This window comes from Wasmannia auropunctata, unplaced genomic scaffold, assembly GCF_000956235.1.
Source record: "Wasmannia auropunctata unplaced genomic scaffold, wasmannia.A_1.0 LD336090.1, whole genome shotgun sequence".
Classification (NCBI taxonomy): domain Eukaryota; kingdom Metazoa; phylum Arthropoda; class Insecta; order Hymenoptera; family Formicidae; genus Wasmannia; species Wasmannia auropunctata.
In genome coordinates this window covers 1,703,517-1,718,391 of record NW_012026800.1, presented here as the reverse complement: position 1 = coordinate 1,718,391, position 14,875 = coordinate 1,703,517, and the positions used below count along the sequence as shown (strand labels likewise).

The window sequence follows — 14,875 nt, the reverse complement described above, 5'->3', positions numbered from 1 at the left end:
GAGGACGACTCGTCGCCCGTATTACGCACGGCAGAACGCGATGCCACTCACATTCAACGGGATGTGGACGTCGCGGATGTTCCTTGCCTGGACGAAGAACATGTCGTACTTGAAGGAGTCCCCGCGCGGATCCGTGAACACGCAGTCTCTCATGACGACGTTCATGTAGCTGCAAAAGACGAGAAAGCGGCATGTTCAGAGATCTGACGAATCGCGTACAATATTTTTAGGTTTCGCGGGCGTTTTTTTTTTTTTCGAGGAAGGGACATCGTCGTGTCAATGCTCGTTTCGCCGTAAAAGTCGCATACTTGTCGTCGTCGAGAGAAAATCAAACGATGGATCTCTGACGCGTGCGGCAAAATTTCACGTCGCAGGGTAAACGAAATTGTTTACTTACGGGTCGGCGTGATCGACGACGCCGACGATCGTCGCCTCGTTCCGCAGATCCACCGTCGTTCGGTGCTTCTCCACGGCCTTCAAGAGGATCGACAAGGTGTTGTAGAGGAAGTGTTTCTCGTGTCTCGTGTACTTCTTATCCATCGCGAACAGACGAGCGTGAGACCGGTGCCGCGCAACACGTCTACACCGCTGAAAACACGTGCAAAACTTCCGTCGCGGCCGACGGAATGGTTGGATTGGAGCGAGCTGGGTCACGTGACGGATCATCGTGCGCAACACGCGCGTAAATCGAGAACGAGTGTCGCGTTCGTGAAGAACGTAGCATTACGAGCGTCACGCTGTTATTATAAAATACTCAGCATCTCTCATTTAATTTGATCAATCTTTCATTAATTTTGCCATCCCTTTTACTTAATAACGCAGTTGCATGACATAATCATGAATTGTTAAAAGTGTCTACGATAAAAACTCAATCACTCTTATTGTGAAACATTTGCGGAATTGTATAAAATAGAAAATTATATATTTATTTTATCTAAGTTATAAGTGATCATATTTAATAGAATTATTATATTTACTTTATCTGAAAATTATTAAAATCGCCTTCACGCACGTAAAAGAAGCATGTATTTCTTCACTTCACAGCATTTATATATATTTATTGTTCAGAGTTCAAGCAACCAATTAAAAGAATTTCAGTATCTAGTAAATAAAAAATGTGGCAATAATTGTAGACGCAATTTCGTATCGAAATAATTTCAGTTAATTTATAATTCGCTTCAAAATACAAATCTCAAAAAAGAAACGTTCGTCATTCATGCTAAAGACAATGCAAAGTACGTGAGACAGATAGGAAACGAAGTCGAATTTATCATGCAAATGGAATGCACGAGCGACGACAATTGTAACTCAATTTTCTCGAACGCATTAATTAATTCCATCTCGAATTGGCTCTCTCGCTCTTTCGCTCAGAAGTTACGGGATGTTAAACGCGTTATCATGGAGAGATTCGATTTGTCCTCGTATTATACTACCACCGTGAACCCGATGTTAGTCTATATATAGTCACTCATATAGCCGTCATTGCTAGAGGAGAATTAGGTTACTTCCCAACGGATATACAAAGGGGTCTTGTAAATGGTCGTATCCTACATGCATCTAAAACAATTACGCGCGCAAATATTTCCGCGTAACTGTTATCTTTTCGAATATCAGGAAGAAGCGTTAAAGAGCCAAAAGCAGGGTGAATTTTGCTTAAGTAATTATAATTCTCACATAAATAAATAAATGTTATCTTTTACTGCCAGTGATTCGCGGAGGATTGGAAACCGATGATTTCGACCGAAATCACATTCTTGTGAAAGCTGAATAGATTATAATTAATTATAACGTATACATTTCACTGTTCACAATAAATAAAGTCAGAAAACATTATGTCTTAAAGTCGTCAGTCTAATTGTAAGAGTCGTCGAAGTTTTAAGACGACTCTTAGACTGACGATTTTAAGACATAATATTTTCTAATTTTATTTATTGTGAAATGTATGTCATAATTAATTACAATGTATTCAGCTTTTGCAAGAATATTTCGATCGAAATCATCGACTTCCAATCTTTCGCGAACCACTGGCAGTGATAAAAGATAACAGTTGTGGAAAATTTTGCGCGCGTAATTGTCAAGACTGTCAGAATATCTAACGTCTTATGAAACTGTCAGAAAGATATTGTATTTTTAAGATCTCTTACACCATTTACACCTCGATTTACTTTTATTGTTTTAAAATGTCTTATTTAAATTTTAGATACGCGTAATTTCGGTTATTAATTATAGCAGTAACTTAAATAGAAAAAATTTATATATAAACAAAAAGATAAGCCAAAAAATTGCTTAAAACGACAGTTTGAAGAAAATTTTATATAAGCCGTTATTGTTAATAAATTTATATCATATGTCTGTGTATGTACACATGTATATTATATTACTAACTTATTACTCAAATGATTATTATTTGATAAACCCTAATAATGAATATTTTGTAATTTTTTAAAATTAATAATACAAAACACTTGACTTATAAGTATAAGCATGTAATACAATCATTGAAAGTCTTATTCAATCTATATCATGTATTGGGTTAGGTAATATAATTATATTAATAATTATATTAATTATTAATTATATGTAATTAATTATATATTATAATATAATTATATTAATTATTAATTATATATATTTAATTATATATTATAATATAATATTATTATATTATATTATAATATAATTATATTCATTCTATCTATCAACGTTTGCTCGATTTTACATCTTTCAAATTTGATGCAGGCTCCAAGGATAGAGTTGAGCATTCTTCATGCTCCGGTATCATCATCAAAGACTTCCCTTTCGTCCTGCTCCTATTTGATTTCGCCTCCCTTCCGGGGTGCCTTACGTTCGCCAACGTCAAGCAGCGGCGCGGCGTTTCTACGAAACGCACCGGGCAGAGCGGCATTTTTGCTCCCTTCGGCGTTTATTATTCGGTGCCGTGCGACCCGCCGCGATGAGTGCCTTCTTCCTGTGATCTACCGGTCTCTCTCTTTCTCCTCGCGACACATCTCCGTTCATCTGCCCGTGCCGTCCCCTCCCTTCTCCCCTTTCGGTGCGTGCCTTTCGTCTCCTCCGGGGGGGCCTCCCCCGACGCGCGCACTAATCAACTTCCTGGATGGGGCACATTATCGGCCTGATTGCAGGCAGATCCCAACGCCGCGGCGCGATATACCTAAGCCCATCGGCGCGGCAGATCTATCCGATCTCTCGGCAGTCGATCGCGCGCGCGAAAAGCAAAACGTACGTCGTCGGAAGCTCTGCGCGGATGTCACTCGCGCCCGCAACCTGATCGCGGTGCAATGATCCTGAACGTAATAGATCGGTTGTGACCTCCTTCGGGGCCTTACTCCCCCGTCGTCTTCCCCTTCCTCCCCCCCTCTCCCCCCCGTCATCGTTCGGGGCCAGCGTTCGGCTCACCGTGTGCTGGCTCGTGCAACCCGCCCTGATGGTTCGCGGTGGTTCGCGCGAAAGGATCGTCGTGTGTCGCGATGCGCTACCGAACGGTTCGCACGTGCCTCGATAATCGTTCGCGAGAAGAGGCGTTCGCTTGCCGAATTTGATTTTCTGAAGACGAGGAAGCGAAGAATCGTGACAATCCAGGGAGATAATCGCGGATTTTCATAAGCATTTTTTTTTTACAAGAGTGGAAGCGTTTTTAATTTCTTAAATTTGTCTCTTTAAACTCGCTCTAGCGAAGCTAAAAAAAAAGAGTACTAGCAATGAAATATTTCTTTAATTTTTAACGCTGTAAAATTCTAGATAATTTAATTGCATTAAAGAAAAATATAATTTTGTTCCTTAATAATTCCTCACGCAGATGAACTTATGAGAAAAATATCGTACGGGGATAATACACGTTTCTTCTTGGTAATCCAGAAAAATTGTGGACGTCGTTCAGTGTCTGAATAATCAAAGATCAAAAGATGATTCGCATCGTGCAAAGGCAGTAACGCAATTGCGAAGGCCGCGGGATGAAGGCTTGCACAAGGCCTATCTCGACATTCCTCGTGCCGCGTCTCACCTGAAATCTTGAAGCGACGTGTCTTCGAACGAAGATTGAAGGATGTCTTTGGGGCAGCGTATTTCCGGCGCGGTTGCGGTTCTCCGGGGGACCTCGACGGAGGCCAAGGAGGGCGGCGGGCACACGTAAAAGATTTCTTATGCTTTTGCCGAAAAAAAAAAAAAACAGTTTGAGCTGCTTCTCACCTGGGAATACCTTCCAGGTCGTGCGTGGAGGAGATCGAGAAGATGACATCCGAGGAGGAAGTCGAGGCCGAAGCGCAGCACAAAGTGACGGCGCTCGATAGGCTACAGATGGTCAGTAAAGTAAACTCTTTTCAAGAATCAATTTTATGATAGAGTCGATAGAATTTATTAATCAAGTGCGCCGTCCTTCAGTATTACTCTTAATTTTATCTCGCGATGAAGGCGCAATCAGAGAGAGGGTACGTCGCGCTTGAAAATTAATGTCGCGGGACCTAATTTGCTCCGGGAAGAAAAATGTCACGTCAGCGTGCGTTAGGAGCCTATTAAATTTGATTGTGGGGAATGTAGGTGATAGAATGGATGGGAAGTAACATGCTTCTGGCACTGACCATCGCTGGAGTTTTGCTGGGTCTGGGTCTTGGGTTTCTGGGTCGATTGGCCGATCTTACGCCGCAAGCTATAACCCTCGTCAGCTTCCCGGGAGAGCTTCTTATGCGGATGCTGAAGATGTTTATCCTGCCACTCATCATCTCCTCGTTAATTTCCGGTAATTATGATTCAATTCGATAATCCGCTTGACTTCTTGAGCAGATAATAAATAGAAAGAGAGAGAAGAAAAGAGACAAATTACGTAAATATTGAAAATGATTCAATCCGTTTGACTTCTTGAGCAGATAATAAATAGAAAAAAAAAGGAGAAGAAAAGAGATAATTCAATTACGTAAATATTGAAAACGAAGAATTGAATTTCGAACGTCAGAGTTTTGTATAGAAATATTATACGCTTGAAATTTTTCGACTTGCATTTCCTTTATCCGCGAGATATACGCGAGCTATTACTATTTCAGGAATGGCACAGCTGGATGTTCGAAGATCAGGAAGGATAGGGTTCAGAGCGTTAACGTACTACTCGATAACGACCATTCTCGCCGCCATAGTGGGCATCGCGATGGTGCTGATGATCCATCCGGGTAATCCGCAGATCAAAACCTCGGTCGCGGCGGTGGTGAAGGCCGAGGAGACGAAAGTCTCCACCGTAGACGCGATCCTCGACATAATTCGGTATGGAAAACCAGCCCCTCTATACGATACGCAATTCGTACCCGAAATCTCTTCCGCAATATCTTTCGTTTTCAGAAACATGTTGCCGGAGAACCTGGTGCAAGCGTGCTTCCAGCAGGTTCAGACCTCCTACGTGAGGAAGAAGGTGGTCGTGATCGCCGGTAACATGAATCAAAGCGAGTACATAATAGAGCCGGCCTTGGTTTACAAGGACGGCACAAACGTGATGGGTATGATCGTGTTCTGCATCATCTTCGGCGTACTCGCGGGCCAGATAGGACCGCGCGGCAAGCTGATGGTGGACTTCTTCGTCGTGCTGAACGAGATTATCATGAAACTCGTCACGATCGTCGTCGTTTGGTATGAAACGATAAATAATTTATATACGAATGAATAATTTATGTTCGCATCGCGCGCAAGCTCGAGGAATAATTGATTACATGACACATTACTCAATCTTATTTACAAATTTCTGGAATAATCGAATGAATCGATGAGAATACGAATACTGATTTGATATTACTTGGAGTTTAAGATAAACAAAATCTCTTTCCTCTCGTTTCCGACAAAATAATCTCTCTTTCACGACAATGCAATTGGCAATCGCTGTAGGTATTCTCCGTTCGGAATTATGTGTCTGATAGCTGGAAAAATCATGTCAATCACAAATCTGGCGGCAACCGCCCAGATGTTGGGTCTGTATATGGTGACAGTTGTAATAGGCTTGATGATACACGCGATCATCACGCTGCCATTGATCTACTGGTTTATGACCCGAAAGAATCCGGCGGTGTTCTTTAGAGGTATGATGCAAGCCTGGGTGACAGCGCTGGGAACCGCTTCGAGGTAATTTTGTTCAGCATGTGTATTGTGTGTTCTTTAAATCAGTCTTAACCTTTTGCGATCACTGTTTTAAAATTAATTCGAAAATTAGTTAATTAATTCAGAGATTATCTCAAAATTAATTTAAAAAATCAAAATATCACCGATTTATACAGAGAATTTCCTTTTAAAATTTACCGTAAAAATCATGTTAATCGTGGGATTACATAGTATTTCGACAAATTTTATGTAATTTTCTCTGTTTTTTTTACTGTGCATTACAATAAATTTGTAGTATATATATATATATATATATATATATATATATTAAACAAATAATGAAAGCATATAAAATTCGTCGAAATTGTGTTGCATGATTAGCATGATTTTCAGGATAAATTTTAAAATAAAATTCTCTCCATATATATATTCATGAAAAATAAATTGTATATAAAATTCAACTTTCTGACATGACTAACTTTTTAAAGTAATGGCAATGATGTAATCGATATAATGGGTTCATAGCGCAGCGACTTTGCCCCTGACTTTCCGTTGTCTCGAAGAAAATAACAAGATTGATCCGCGAGTGACGCGTTTTGTTGTGGCGGTCGGAGCCACCGTAAATATGGACGGCACGGCTCTTTACGAAGCCGTGGCCGCGATCTTTATCGCACAATTGAATGGAATCTCACTGGGATTCGTTGAAGTCATTACTGTCAGGTATCCGCATTTCGTAAATAGAATTTCTTTTTTTTTTTAACTATTAGTTTTATTTCACGAACTACTTTAAGCTATAATTGAAGGAAAGAAAATCTCGATCTAATTAGATACTTATAATATATCGAAGATTTCGTAGTATCTAATCAGTAAACTGAAAGAATTTAAATTATAATTCCCCTGTTTTCTAAAATTTTTTGCTTTTTTTCTAGTCTTACGGCTACTTTGGCGAGCGTTGGAGCCGCAAGTATCCCCAGCGCAGCCCTGGTCACCATGCTGTTGGTGCTGACTGCCTTGGGTCTCCCTACGAACGATGTTTCCCTGTTATTCGCCATCGACTGGATGTTGTAAGTTACATGTCCATCATTATAGGATTTCGGTAAAATTAGAGCGATCGTTTTGCTTTAAGGGATCGGATCAGGACCTCGATCAACGTTCTGGGCGACGGTTACGGGGCTGGTATAGTCTATCACTTAAGCAAAGCGGAGCTGGACAAGATGGACGAGGAGAGGAGGCTGGAGGGTCTGGAAACCGGAAGGCCTTTCGAGATCGCCGCCGAGGGCCGGCGAGAGGAGACAGAGACGCTTGAGCAGACTTCCGAGACGAAAATCTGAGGTCTTCTCGCAGATTTCAGAAAAATATTGACGCTGGTCTCGCCGAGAATGTTATCCGTCAGTTCGCAAGAACTATTACTCGTCCCTGTGTTAGGTATACTCGTGTATAACGCGATTGACTTTCACTGCCGAAATCGAGTTTCTTCCGTGGAGATTAAATGCAATGCATATCATAAGCTATATATATATTATTAAGAATGTAGGTATAATTTGAGTCTTATTAAAGGGTATACAAATAGGGTTCCATTTTTGTAGTATTAGCTAATGGGGATAAAGGCGTTAAACTAATTGAAGTAGAAAATGCGAGCATGTTAAGTACAAACCTAATGGAAACTGTAGATCGATTTCTCATCTTTCTTTTCCTTAGTGCGTGAGGAGATTCTTCTACTTTAGAATAATTTTAGTATCAACGAATGTACGCAGAAATAATCATGTACAGTAAAATAAAGACATAAAGTGCAGTAATAAAGGATTAGAAACTGCATCTGACACAAAAATCGTCAAAATGCGTTAAAATGTTTATCGACGATAGTTAAAAAGGAAATATTATATCGTGAATAAATTTAAACGGTTTATTTGAATGGCGTTGATTAAACGTTAATATTAATTATTGAGCTAAATTAATTGCTGTTGATAATGACGATCAAAATAATGATTTAGTCATTTACACGAATGTGTTCACAGCCGTTACGTGTATAGGTATATGTATATGGTTACCAGTACCTTCATCAAATAACTGTAATTCAGTAATTAATAATTTATTATGCAAATATATATATATCATATCTATATATATAATACATCCAATAAAGAACATGGCTCCTATATATCTCTATTGTATTGGCTCTTATATTGTCTTTCTACTTTTACGTTCAAATATTGGATAATAAATGCCGCGTCCGTGTTTCGAATGAAAAGTGTATTCTATATACATATCGACATACGTGTACAATATCGCGTGAACGCTTCATCGTTTATTTGGTCAATATCCGAAAGGCTTAAATAATATAAATACAACGACTGGCTTAGAGTAATTATGTAACTTTATGTATTTAAATAATTGCGTAATGTCACAATTGCTGCGAGCCATCCTCGCCGCCCTTTCTCTTCTCAATAGACGTGAACCATCCCATATAAAAATCTGATCGCGATAATTAAGAAATTTATAGCATATTGATATTGCAGATCTATAAAAGCATATTATTTGTCAGTGTGTCCGATGAATACGGAAAACTTGTAATTGAACTACAAATTGTATTTATTCAAAATTGTTACATTAAAAAACATTTATTCGTATATTCATTCAAAACTTTGGGTTTTCAAAAATGTTTATCCATGAATATTTTATGATTGTTTTACTAGTTTCATATTTATTTAAACAAAATGTAAATTAAAAAAGAAAGCTCCAACAAATAACTTTGCCTCTTAATACCCTCAATCATAATATCAGTACATTATATGTACATTACATAATATTAGTACATTATTTGTTTGCAAGCTGTGCAGACAGTACAGAGCGGAACTGAATGAAAATCGAAAATATTCACAAATATATTCATTCCAATTAAATAAAAAATATTTATTAATTTTCCCGTGAATATAAAAAAAATTATATTCTCCTCTTTCATACTTATTATACATTTATTTATTCAAATATTAATTATTATATTCATCGAACACACTATTACTTGTATCATTTGTACCGTGAAAAAGGATACGTCCAGAATAACACGTACGTCTGTAAAAAGTTTGACAATCGCGTTAAGGAAAATATATAGATCAGGCCTCTGAAAATAGAAATTATTCTTTAAACACTCCAAAGGATACGCAAAGCCCCCCAAAGAACCCGCTGGTCAAGAGGTGCCGCCTGCTAATGAAATACTTCTTCCACTGACCGCCAGCCTTCATCAATAGCATCGCCTACGAAGAAATGGCTCGTGACATTACGTACAATTGTCGTTGACGATATCACGGTGCTCTTACCCACAGCCCGAAAACCGCGAAGATGTAAAATCCGAATCCGTACAACCCGGTCAGCCCTAGCAGTCCGGCCGTACCGCCCGACAAAGCTGCCATTGAGATTTTACAGTATTCTACAACCGCGGCATTGTTTGCAACTGCTGTCTCGCTGTACGCGATGACTTCTGCAACATGCAACACGTACTTAATGCCCGTGTTTAGTCAACGTTAATAACGAGTTTAGTAATACAGGAAAACTCTTTGGAAACTGGGAAATTAATCAGAAATTCGTCATCGGACTCATCAACAAGCTAATTATGTTACTTCGCGGATTAATCAGACAAATTGTGACTGATTTTATTAATTTATATGCTGCTTGCGTCCGAATGATAAACAAATAAATAACAAACATAACCTCTCAAGAGGGCCTTCACAATATTTCTCAATTTCCTCGCACATTTGCCGCAGTCGCATTTATTTTCAAGATTTCTCTCACTTACCGCCGCTTTTTTCTTGCTTCGTTTTTATTTTCCCCAACATCACTTTGTTAATTAACGGGATGTTAACCTAACAGCAAAAAAATTAAAGGTACGACCCGTGCGAACGATAGGACTCCAGTCAGAGTCAGCTGGCTGCTCCGAATCTCCGATCAAGACACGTCAGACCGTCAGCTTCTGCGCATTCGAGTAACTGACGGCGGCAAGTTCAAAGACAGCCACGTAACTCGTGAGACATTGTTAAAAGCTCGCCGTTATTCAACAGACGATTGCATGTCAATCGTCTGTCAATTATCCATCGATTATCAATAATTTTTAATGGCACATAAATATGCAAACTTCGATCAAATTAATACCTTTCGATATTTATTTTTATTTTGATAAAAAATGATTATAGAGCACACAGTGTGTATGTGAGACTGTATATATTTATTTCCTGAAGAATCCATTTCTATCGCGTGTCCCCGTGACAATGATATGTTATGTTGAAAATCTTGGCAAGGATCGGTGGCAACAAAAGTTAGGTACAAGATTATAATAGTCATTCGTTGAAATTTGAGAATGTTATAAACCGAATATCGCCAAATGATTTATTTCACGCGATAACTTTTGCGTCGATTGAATTAAATTCTGCGATTTTAATTCGGTCATGACATAATATGCATTCATTTGCTAAAAATATATCAATTCTGAATAGAAAATTATTAATAAAGTTTTCGATATATTATTTTGTCAAAATGTATAATGTAAGAAATTTATAATGTATAAATGCGTCGGTCGAATTAAATTCTGCGGTTTTAATTCGGTCATAATATAATGCGTTCATTGAAATTATTATTAAAAATATACGAATTTAAAGTATAAAATTATTAATAAAGTTTTTGATATATTATTTTGTCAAAATGTATAAAATATGTACAATATATAAATGTACATACAATTTTTACACCATATAAATAAATTGTACAAATTGCAAACAATTTTATAATAAGTAATATTCTATGATAAAAAATATATTTCAATAAGTGCAATAAATAATAATCATTTCAGAAATCTAAAAAAATTCAAGTGTTATAATTATTTCCTATTGCACTCCAAATCCAAGTGTGAAAATCTGTAGTCACTTTTTACGCATTTATACGCGTGTTATATTTTTACACATTTTATCTGTGTTTTACACAGTTAAATGCATATTTTTACACGCTTAATTTTACAATAATGTGTGCAAGCGTGTAAAAAATATGCATTTAACTGTGTAAAACACAGATAAAATGTGTAAAAATATAACACGCGTTTTAATGCGTAAAAAAGTGACTACAGATTTACACACTTGGATTTGGAGTGTGTTCTATTGCAAATTTTATTATTGCAAATCGATCATGTTGGTGTCGCTATCGTGGATCTACGTGATCTTAGAAAAAACAATTTGGGAAAAACTAAAATAGCAAATAGAGGAATGACATCGACCAATGAAATTATGCAGTATGAAAGTTATTGAATATTTTTCAATTTATTATATATTAATTTAAAAGTTACTGACAGCCCTCAGGTGATTCCGATACCGCCGCTCCCCCGAGGTTTCCTCAGGTATGAAACGCGAAACGCGCGGAGCGGAGCGCGGCGCGGTTCGCTCGGCTCGAGGCTGAAAATAGCCGTCGCTCCGCTCGGCTCGGCATAGCTCCGCGAGCTCCGACAGATATTCCGTCGCGGGGGTCCGATCTTACGCGGTCAGACAAGCAGGAGGCTCGGCCACCCAGGAGAATCCTCGGCCGGGCGCGCGAAATACCCTTCGCACCCTGTGACAGTGGTGCGTTTGCCGTGCGTGCGTTTACGAATTTCTAAGCGAGGAAGGTTCGCGTAGAAAATTCGCCGAGTTTGTGACGAAGTGAAACGTTAATTTCGAGGTGAGTCTTTTCGGGGTGTGAGAATCGTCACTATTAATTCCATCTCTTCTCATTCGCGAACATCACGTGGCCTTCGAGAACGAAACCACCGGTTGCACCCTGTTACACATAGGGCGTGTGTGTATGTATGACTGTGTACGTGCGTGCGTGATGCTTTGAGTGACGTGCTTCTGGAAGATCGTAGTGCTATTTTTTGCGTAGTAATTCAACTTTCTTAACTAATTAATTAATTCCGTGGAGTAGTTTCCTATGGAGTGTTGCGAATGTAACTTCTGTATATTGAGATACCATCAAAAGAATATCATGCATATACGATAGCGCTCCTGGATGTATATAGCTTTAACGCACGCTACATAATTATTAAATTAATTTTTAAAGACAGGCTTGGTTAAATGAACAAGAATAGATACTTTTAATTACTTATAGAAGAAGCTTAATATATTTCGCGTTTTAAATTTCGCATTTTCGCGCAGTTAAATTCAGCGAACAGACCTAAAATTAGAAACTCATTTTATATTCTTATGCAATGCTGCCTTCTGGAATATATCTGCCAGAAATGTCTCAATGGAACATACTTCAATCAATGAAATCTAAATCTTAATTTTAAATTGACTTAACAAAAAATTTAATTTCTTTTACGGATTAAATTACTACATTTTTGTTATTTAATCAAAATGTAAAATGGAAATTAATTTCGCTATATTTTCATTGTTTTTATGCTATTTTGTAATATTATTGCAAATTAATAATTGAAAGTAACAGTAAATCGTTTCCGATATAAAACGTTCAATATCGCGACGAATGATGAGAATACAGAAAATATTTATAGATCATATGTTGGAATACGTAGAGATTTTATCGATTTATTATGAAATTTTTATTTGATTCTAAAGCAATTTTACCGCAAATATAATAGAATACATATCTATTGTTAACGTTATTCCTATTACCATAGCTAAAGAACTTAAAAATTTTCACGAGGATAGACATCCAGTACGTGCTTCTCGAGTAATATCTTTAACCTTCGATTATCATATTAAACGCGATAATGGGGAGGCGAGTCTCGTTAAGCATATGGGGATATTTCGGTAAGCCATCGCGGATGCATCTATTTCTGCCGCGTTGCTGGAAATAGACTCTCAGAGAAGGTAAAATCAACCAGTAATTCTGTGTCGATGCATTGCATCGTCGCTGCCAAATTGTAGTTTTTTTACTATGCAGTTTAAAAAGAGAGAGAGAGAGAGAGAGAGAGAGAGAAAGATAGTAAAAAAAATTTTGTTTTTTAAATAAAAATATAAATAAAATTTACAATATTGCAAAACGCATCCAATATTTTTGCATAATTTACATCGTTTTCAACGACTCCAATTTCACGAAAATAAATAAGACAATAGCAAAGAATTTTAAAACTATATGTATATATCACGATAAATTATTAAAAATTAATTAATCATTTTAAGAAGTATCTTCCAGCTAATATATCGTATTAAAACGGCAGAATTAATTTAATTATGCGAAAAACGGTCACATCAAATAAATCGTTTGACAATTATTCGGTTTATAACATTCTCAAATTACGACAAATGACAATTGTAATTTTGAGCTCATTGCAATGACATCAAATAAATACGATGTTACATGTATGTTATATCATAACACTCTGTAAAGGCTAAAAGCTATTGTATTTAAACGTTTAATGTTATGGTCAACATTTATCTACTGATTCCGTGTATTCAGCGTAATAATATCGTTTGTAATCAATCAATAATCGGTATTTCCGGTTCTCATATTGAAATCGAAGCTAGAGTCAATAGTTATAGCAAACGCTCGTGCAGTTTACGTTCGTAATATAAGCGGACTGAATCAAATTCATCTTGAATTGGACGCTTTATTTGCCACATTTTTCGACTGCTCTCGTAATTCAAGATACTTTCTAATTTTGTAACGTAATCCGACGGAGAGCACTCATTCATGACTCACTCATGAACCCTCGCCTTTGCGTTCATCGGTGAAATAAGAGATGTGTTTGCTCGAAACTATTTTTACGCGACTACAAAATCGCCGAAATACACGTGTCTCATCTTTCTTTCTCATGTGCCATTTAGAATGTTATTAACACGTATGACCATAAATCGAGACTGTTTACAAGCACATGACGCTACACTCCATTTTCGAAGATTAATTTAAAAATCTCAATAATATAAAGAGCCAAGATTTTTTCTCTTTAATAAAAAAAGTAGTAGTATATATAAGTAATAGAACTGAAAGGTTCAAATTGTTAAAATAAAAAGCCATTCATATAAAAGACCATTTCATACTACTTTAAATTAGCACAACACGTTTGCGATATGTGTTTTTTGAATGAAAATCACGATTTGTGTTATTTTTAAATGAAAACCACCCTCTACCTCTCGCTATTCAAGTCTACCCTCGTTATTCAAGTTTATTCAGAAAGGAAAAAGAGAAAAACTAACAATATTTCGCGGTGAGACGGACGACCGTGTAACGCGAAGACCGTGTAAACACAGTCGCACAACGTGGAATTTTTCACGTTAATGGAATCTCGAGCATGCGGAATTTGATTGAAGGTGTCGGGCGCTTGCGCGAGGGGCCGTCGGCGAGCGGTCTGGGTGCCATCCGATCAGCAGTGGGTGATCGTCGGTGCCCTACGACGGTTCAGCGCGCCGACGTCGGCATCACCGTCGTCGTCGTCGTCGTCGTCGTACTCGACGAGGCGAAGAGGCCGGGGAACCTGTGTGTATACATAAGTGAACGGGAGCATGCCGTCCACGCGGAACCGTGCATGACCACCGCGTCCGCATCGAGCATCGACAAGGGTGCCTCGGACACGTTAGTGACACGCGAGACAACGCACGCACACGCGCGCACGTACGCACGAGCGCGCAGAGGGTGAGCACGCAGACGGAGGAGGGCTCGTCGCGTGAGAGCGCGCCGAAGGGATGGCCGATAGCGAGGGTGGCTCCGAGCAGGACGACGTATCATTCCTCCGCACGGTAAGTCTTACTTTTCTCTGTGTGGAAGCTGCGGCCTCGCGCGATAGTCACGGGCCATTGGCTTCGACCTTTTAAGGCGG

The 14,875-nt window shown here is 38.3% G+C and overlaps 4 protein-coding genes across 27 annotated transcripts in view; 2 read left to right on the top strand and 2 right to left on the bottom strand.

Annotated features, from left to right (window-relative positions):
* The window catches only part of LOC105447873 (U7 snRNA-associated Sm-like protein LSm10), a 3,282-nt gene extending 2,660 nt beyond the window's left edge, over positions 1-622 (bottom strand). The window contains exons 1-2 of the mRNA XM_011686129.1: positions 398-622; positions 52-169 (exon numbers count right to left, since the gene is read on the bottom strand). Of these exons, the coding sequence (XP_011684431.1) occupies positions 52-169; positions 398-540 (261 nt within the window). The 5' untranslated portion in view covers positions 541-622. The remainder of the gene's footprint in view (positions 1-51; positions 170-397) is intronic.
* Positions 623-3,217: 2,595 nt separating this feature from the next.
* LOC105447870 (excitatory amino acid transporter-like) lies at positions 3,218-8,248 on the top strand. Of its 2 annotated transcripts, XM_011686126.1 has the most exons (10): positions 3,218-3,311; positions 3,818-4,146; positions 4,224-4,317; positions 4,555-4,753; positions 5,055-5,268; positions 5,344-5,628; positions 5,881-6,114; positions 6,616-6,810; positions 7,020-7,154; positions 7,217-8,248. In XM_011686126.1, the coding sequence occupies exons 2-10, from the start codon at positions 4,064-4,066 to the stop codon at positions 7,419-7,421; spliced, it is 1,644 nt and encodes a 547-aa protein (XP_011684428.1). In that variant the 5' UTR covers positions 3,218-3,311; positions 3,818-4,063; the 3' UTR covers positions 7,422-8,248. The 2 variants fall into 2 exon arrangements, with proteins under 2 accessions (XP_011684428.1, XP_011684427.1); XM_011686125.1 differs by lacking the exon at positions 3,218-3,311 and having other exon boundaries at positions 3,425-4,146.
* Positions 8,249-8,368: 120 nt separating this feature from the next.
* LOC105447869 (ER membrane protein complex subunit 6) lies at positions 8,369-10,064 on the bottom strand. The gene is made up of 5 exons (XM_011686124.1): positions 9,881-10,064; positions 9,405-9,565; positions 9,249-9,341; positions 9,140-9,159; positions 8,369-8,562 (listed from the first exon to the last, which is right to left on the bottom strand). Exons 1-5 carry the CDS (start codon positions 9,918-9,920, stop codon positions 8,532-8,534), a joined length of 345 nt encoding a protein of 114 aa, XP_011684426.1. The 5' UTR covers positions 9,921-10,064; the 3' UTR covers positions 8,369-8,531.
* A 1,539-nt stretch (positions 10,065-11,603) lies between these two features.
* LOC105447867 (ryanodine receptor 44F) overlaps positions 11,604-14,875 on the top strand; it is a 42,322-nt gene continuing 39,050 nt past the window's right edge. For all 23 annotated transcript variants that reach the window (XM_011686120.1, XM_011686119.1, XM_011686110.1 and 20 more), the window contains exons 1-2: positions 11,604-11,781; positions 14,370-14,795. In XM_011686120.1, coding sequence (XP_011684422.1) covers positions 14,742-14,795 — 54 coding nt within the window. In that variant the 5' untranslated portion in view covers positions 11,604-11,781; positions 14,370-14,741. The remainder of the gene's footprint in view (positions 11,782-14,369; positions 14,796-14,875) is intronic.

Bases quoted from the DNA above. Each gene is read 5' to 3' on its own strand.
- LOC105447870 (XM_011686126.1), top strand. From the start codon at position 4,064: ATGTCTTTGGGGCAGCGTATTTCCGGCGCGGTTGCGGTTCTCCGGGGG. The intron at 4,147-4,223 runs GTAAAAGATTTC...AATACCTTCCAG, and splicing joins AAGGAGGGCGGCGGGCACAC to GTCGTGCGTGGAGGAGATCG. The intron at 7,155-7,216 runs GTAAGTTACATG...TTTTGCTTTAAG, and splicing joins TTCGCCATCGACTGGATGTT to GGATCGGATCAGGACCTCGA.
- LOC105447869 (XM_011686124.1), bottom strand. From the start codon at position 9,920: ATGTTGGGGAAAATAAAAACGAAGCAAGAAAAAAGCGGCG. The intron at 9,566-9,880 runs GTAAGTGAGAGA...TGCATGTTGCAG, and splicing joins GAAGCAAGAAAAAAGCGGCG to AAGTCATCGCGTACAGCGAG. The intron at 8,563-9,139 runs GTATCCTTTTTC...TATCGCGATCAG, and splicing joins ACGTACGTGTTATTCTGGAC to ATTTTTATATGGGATGGTTC.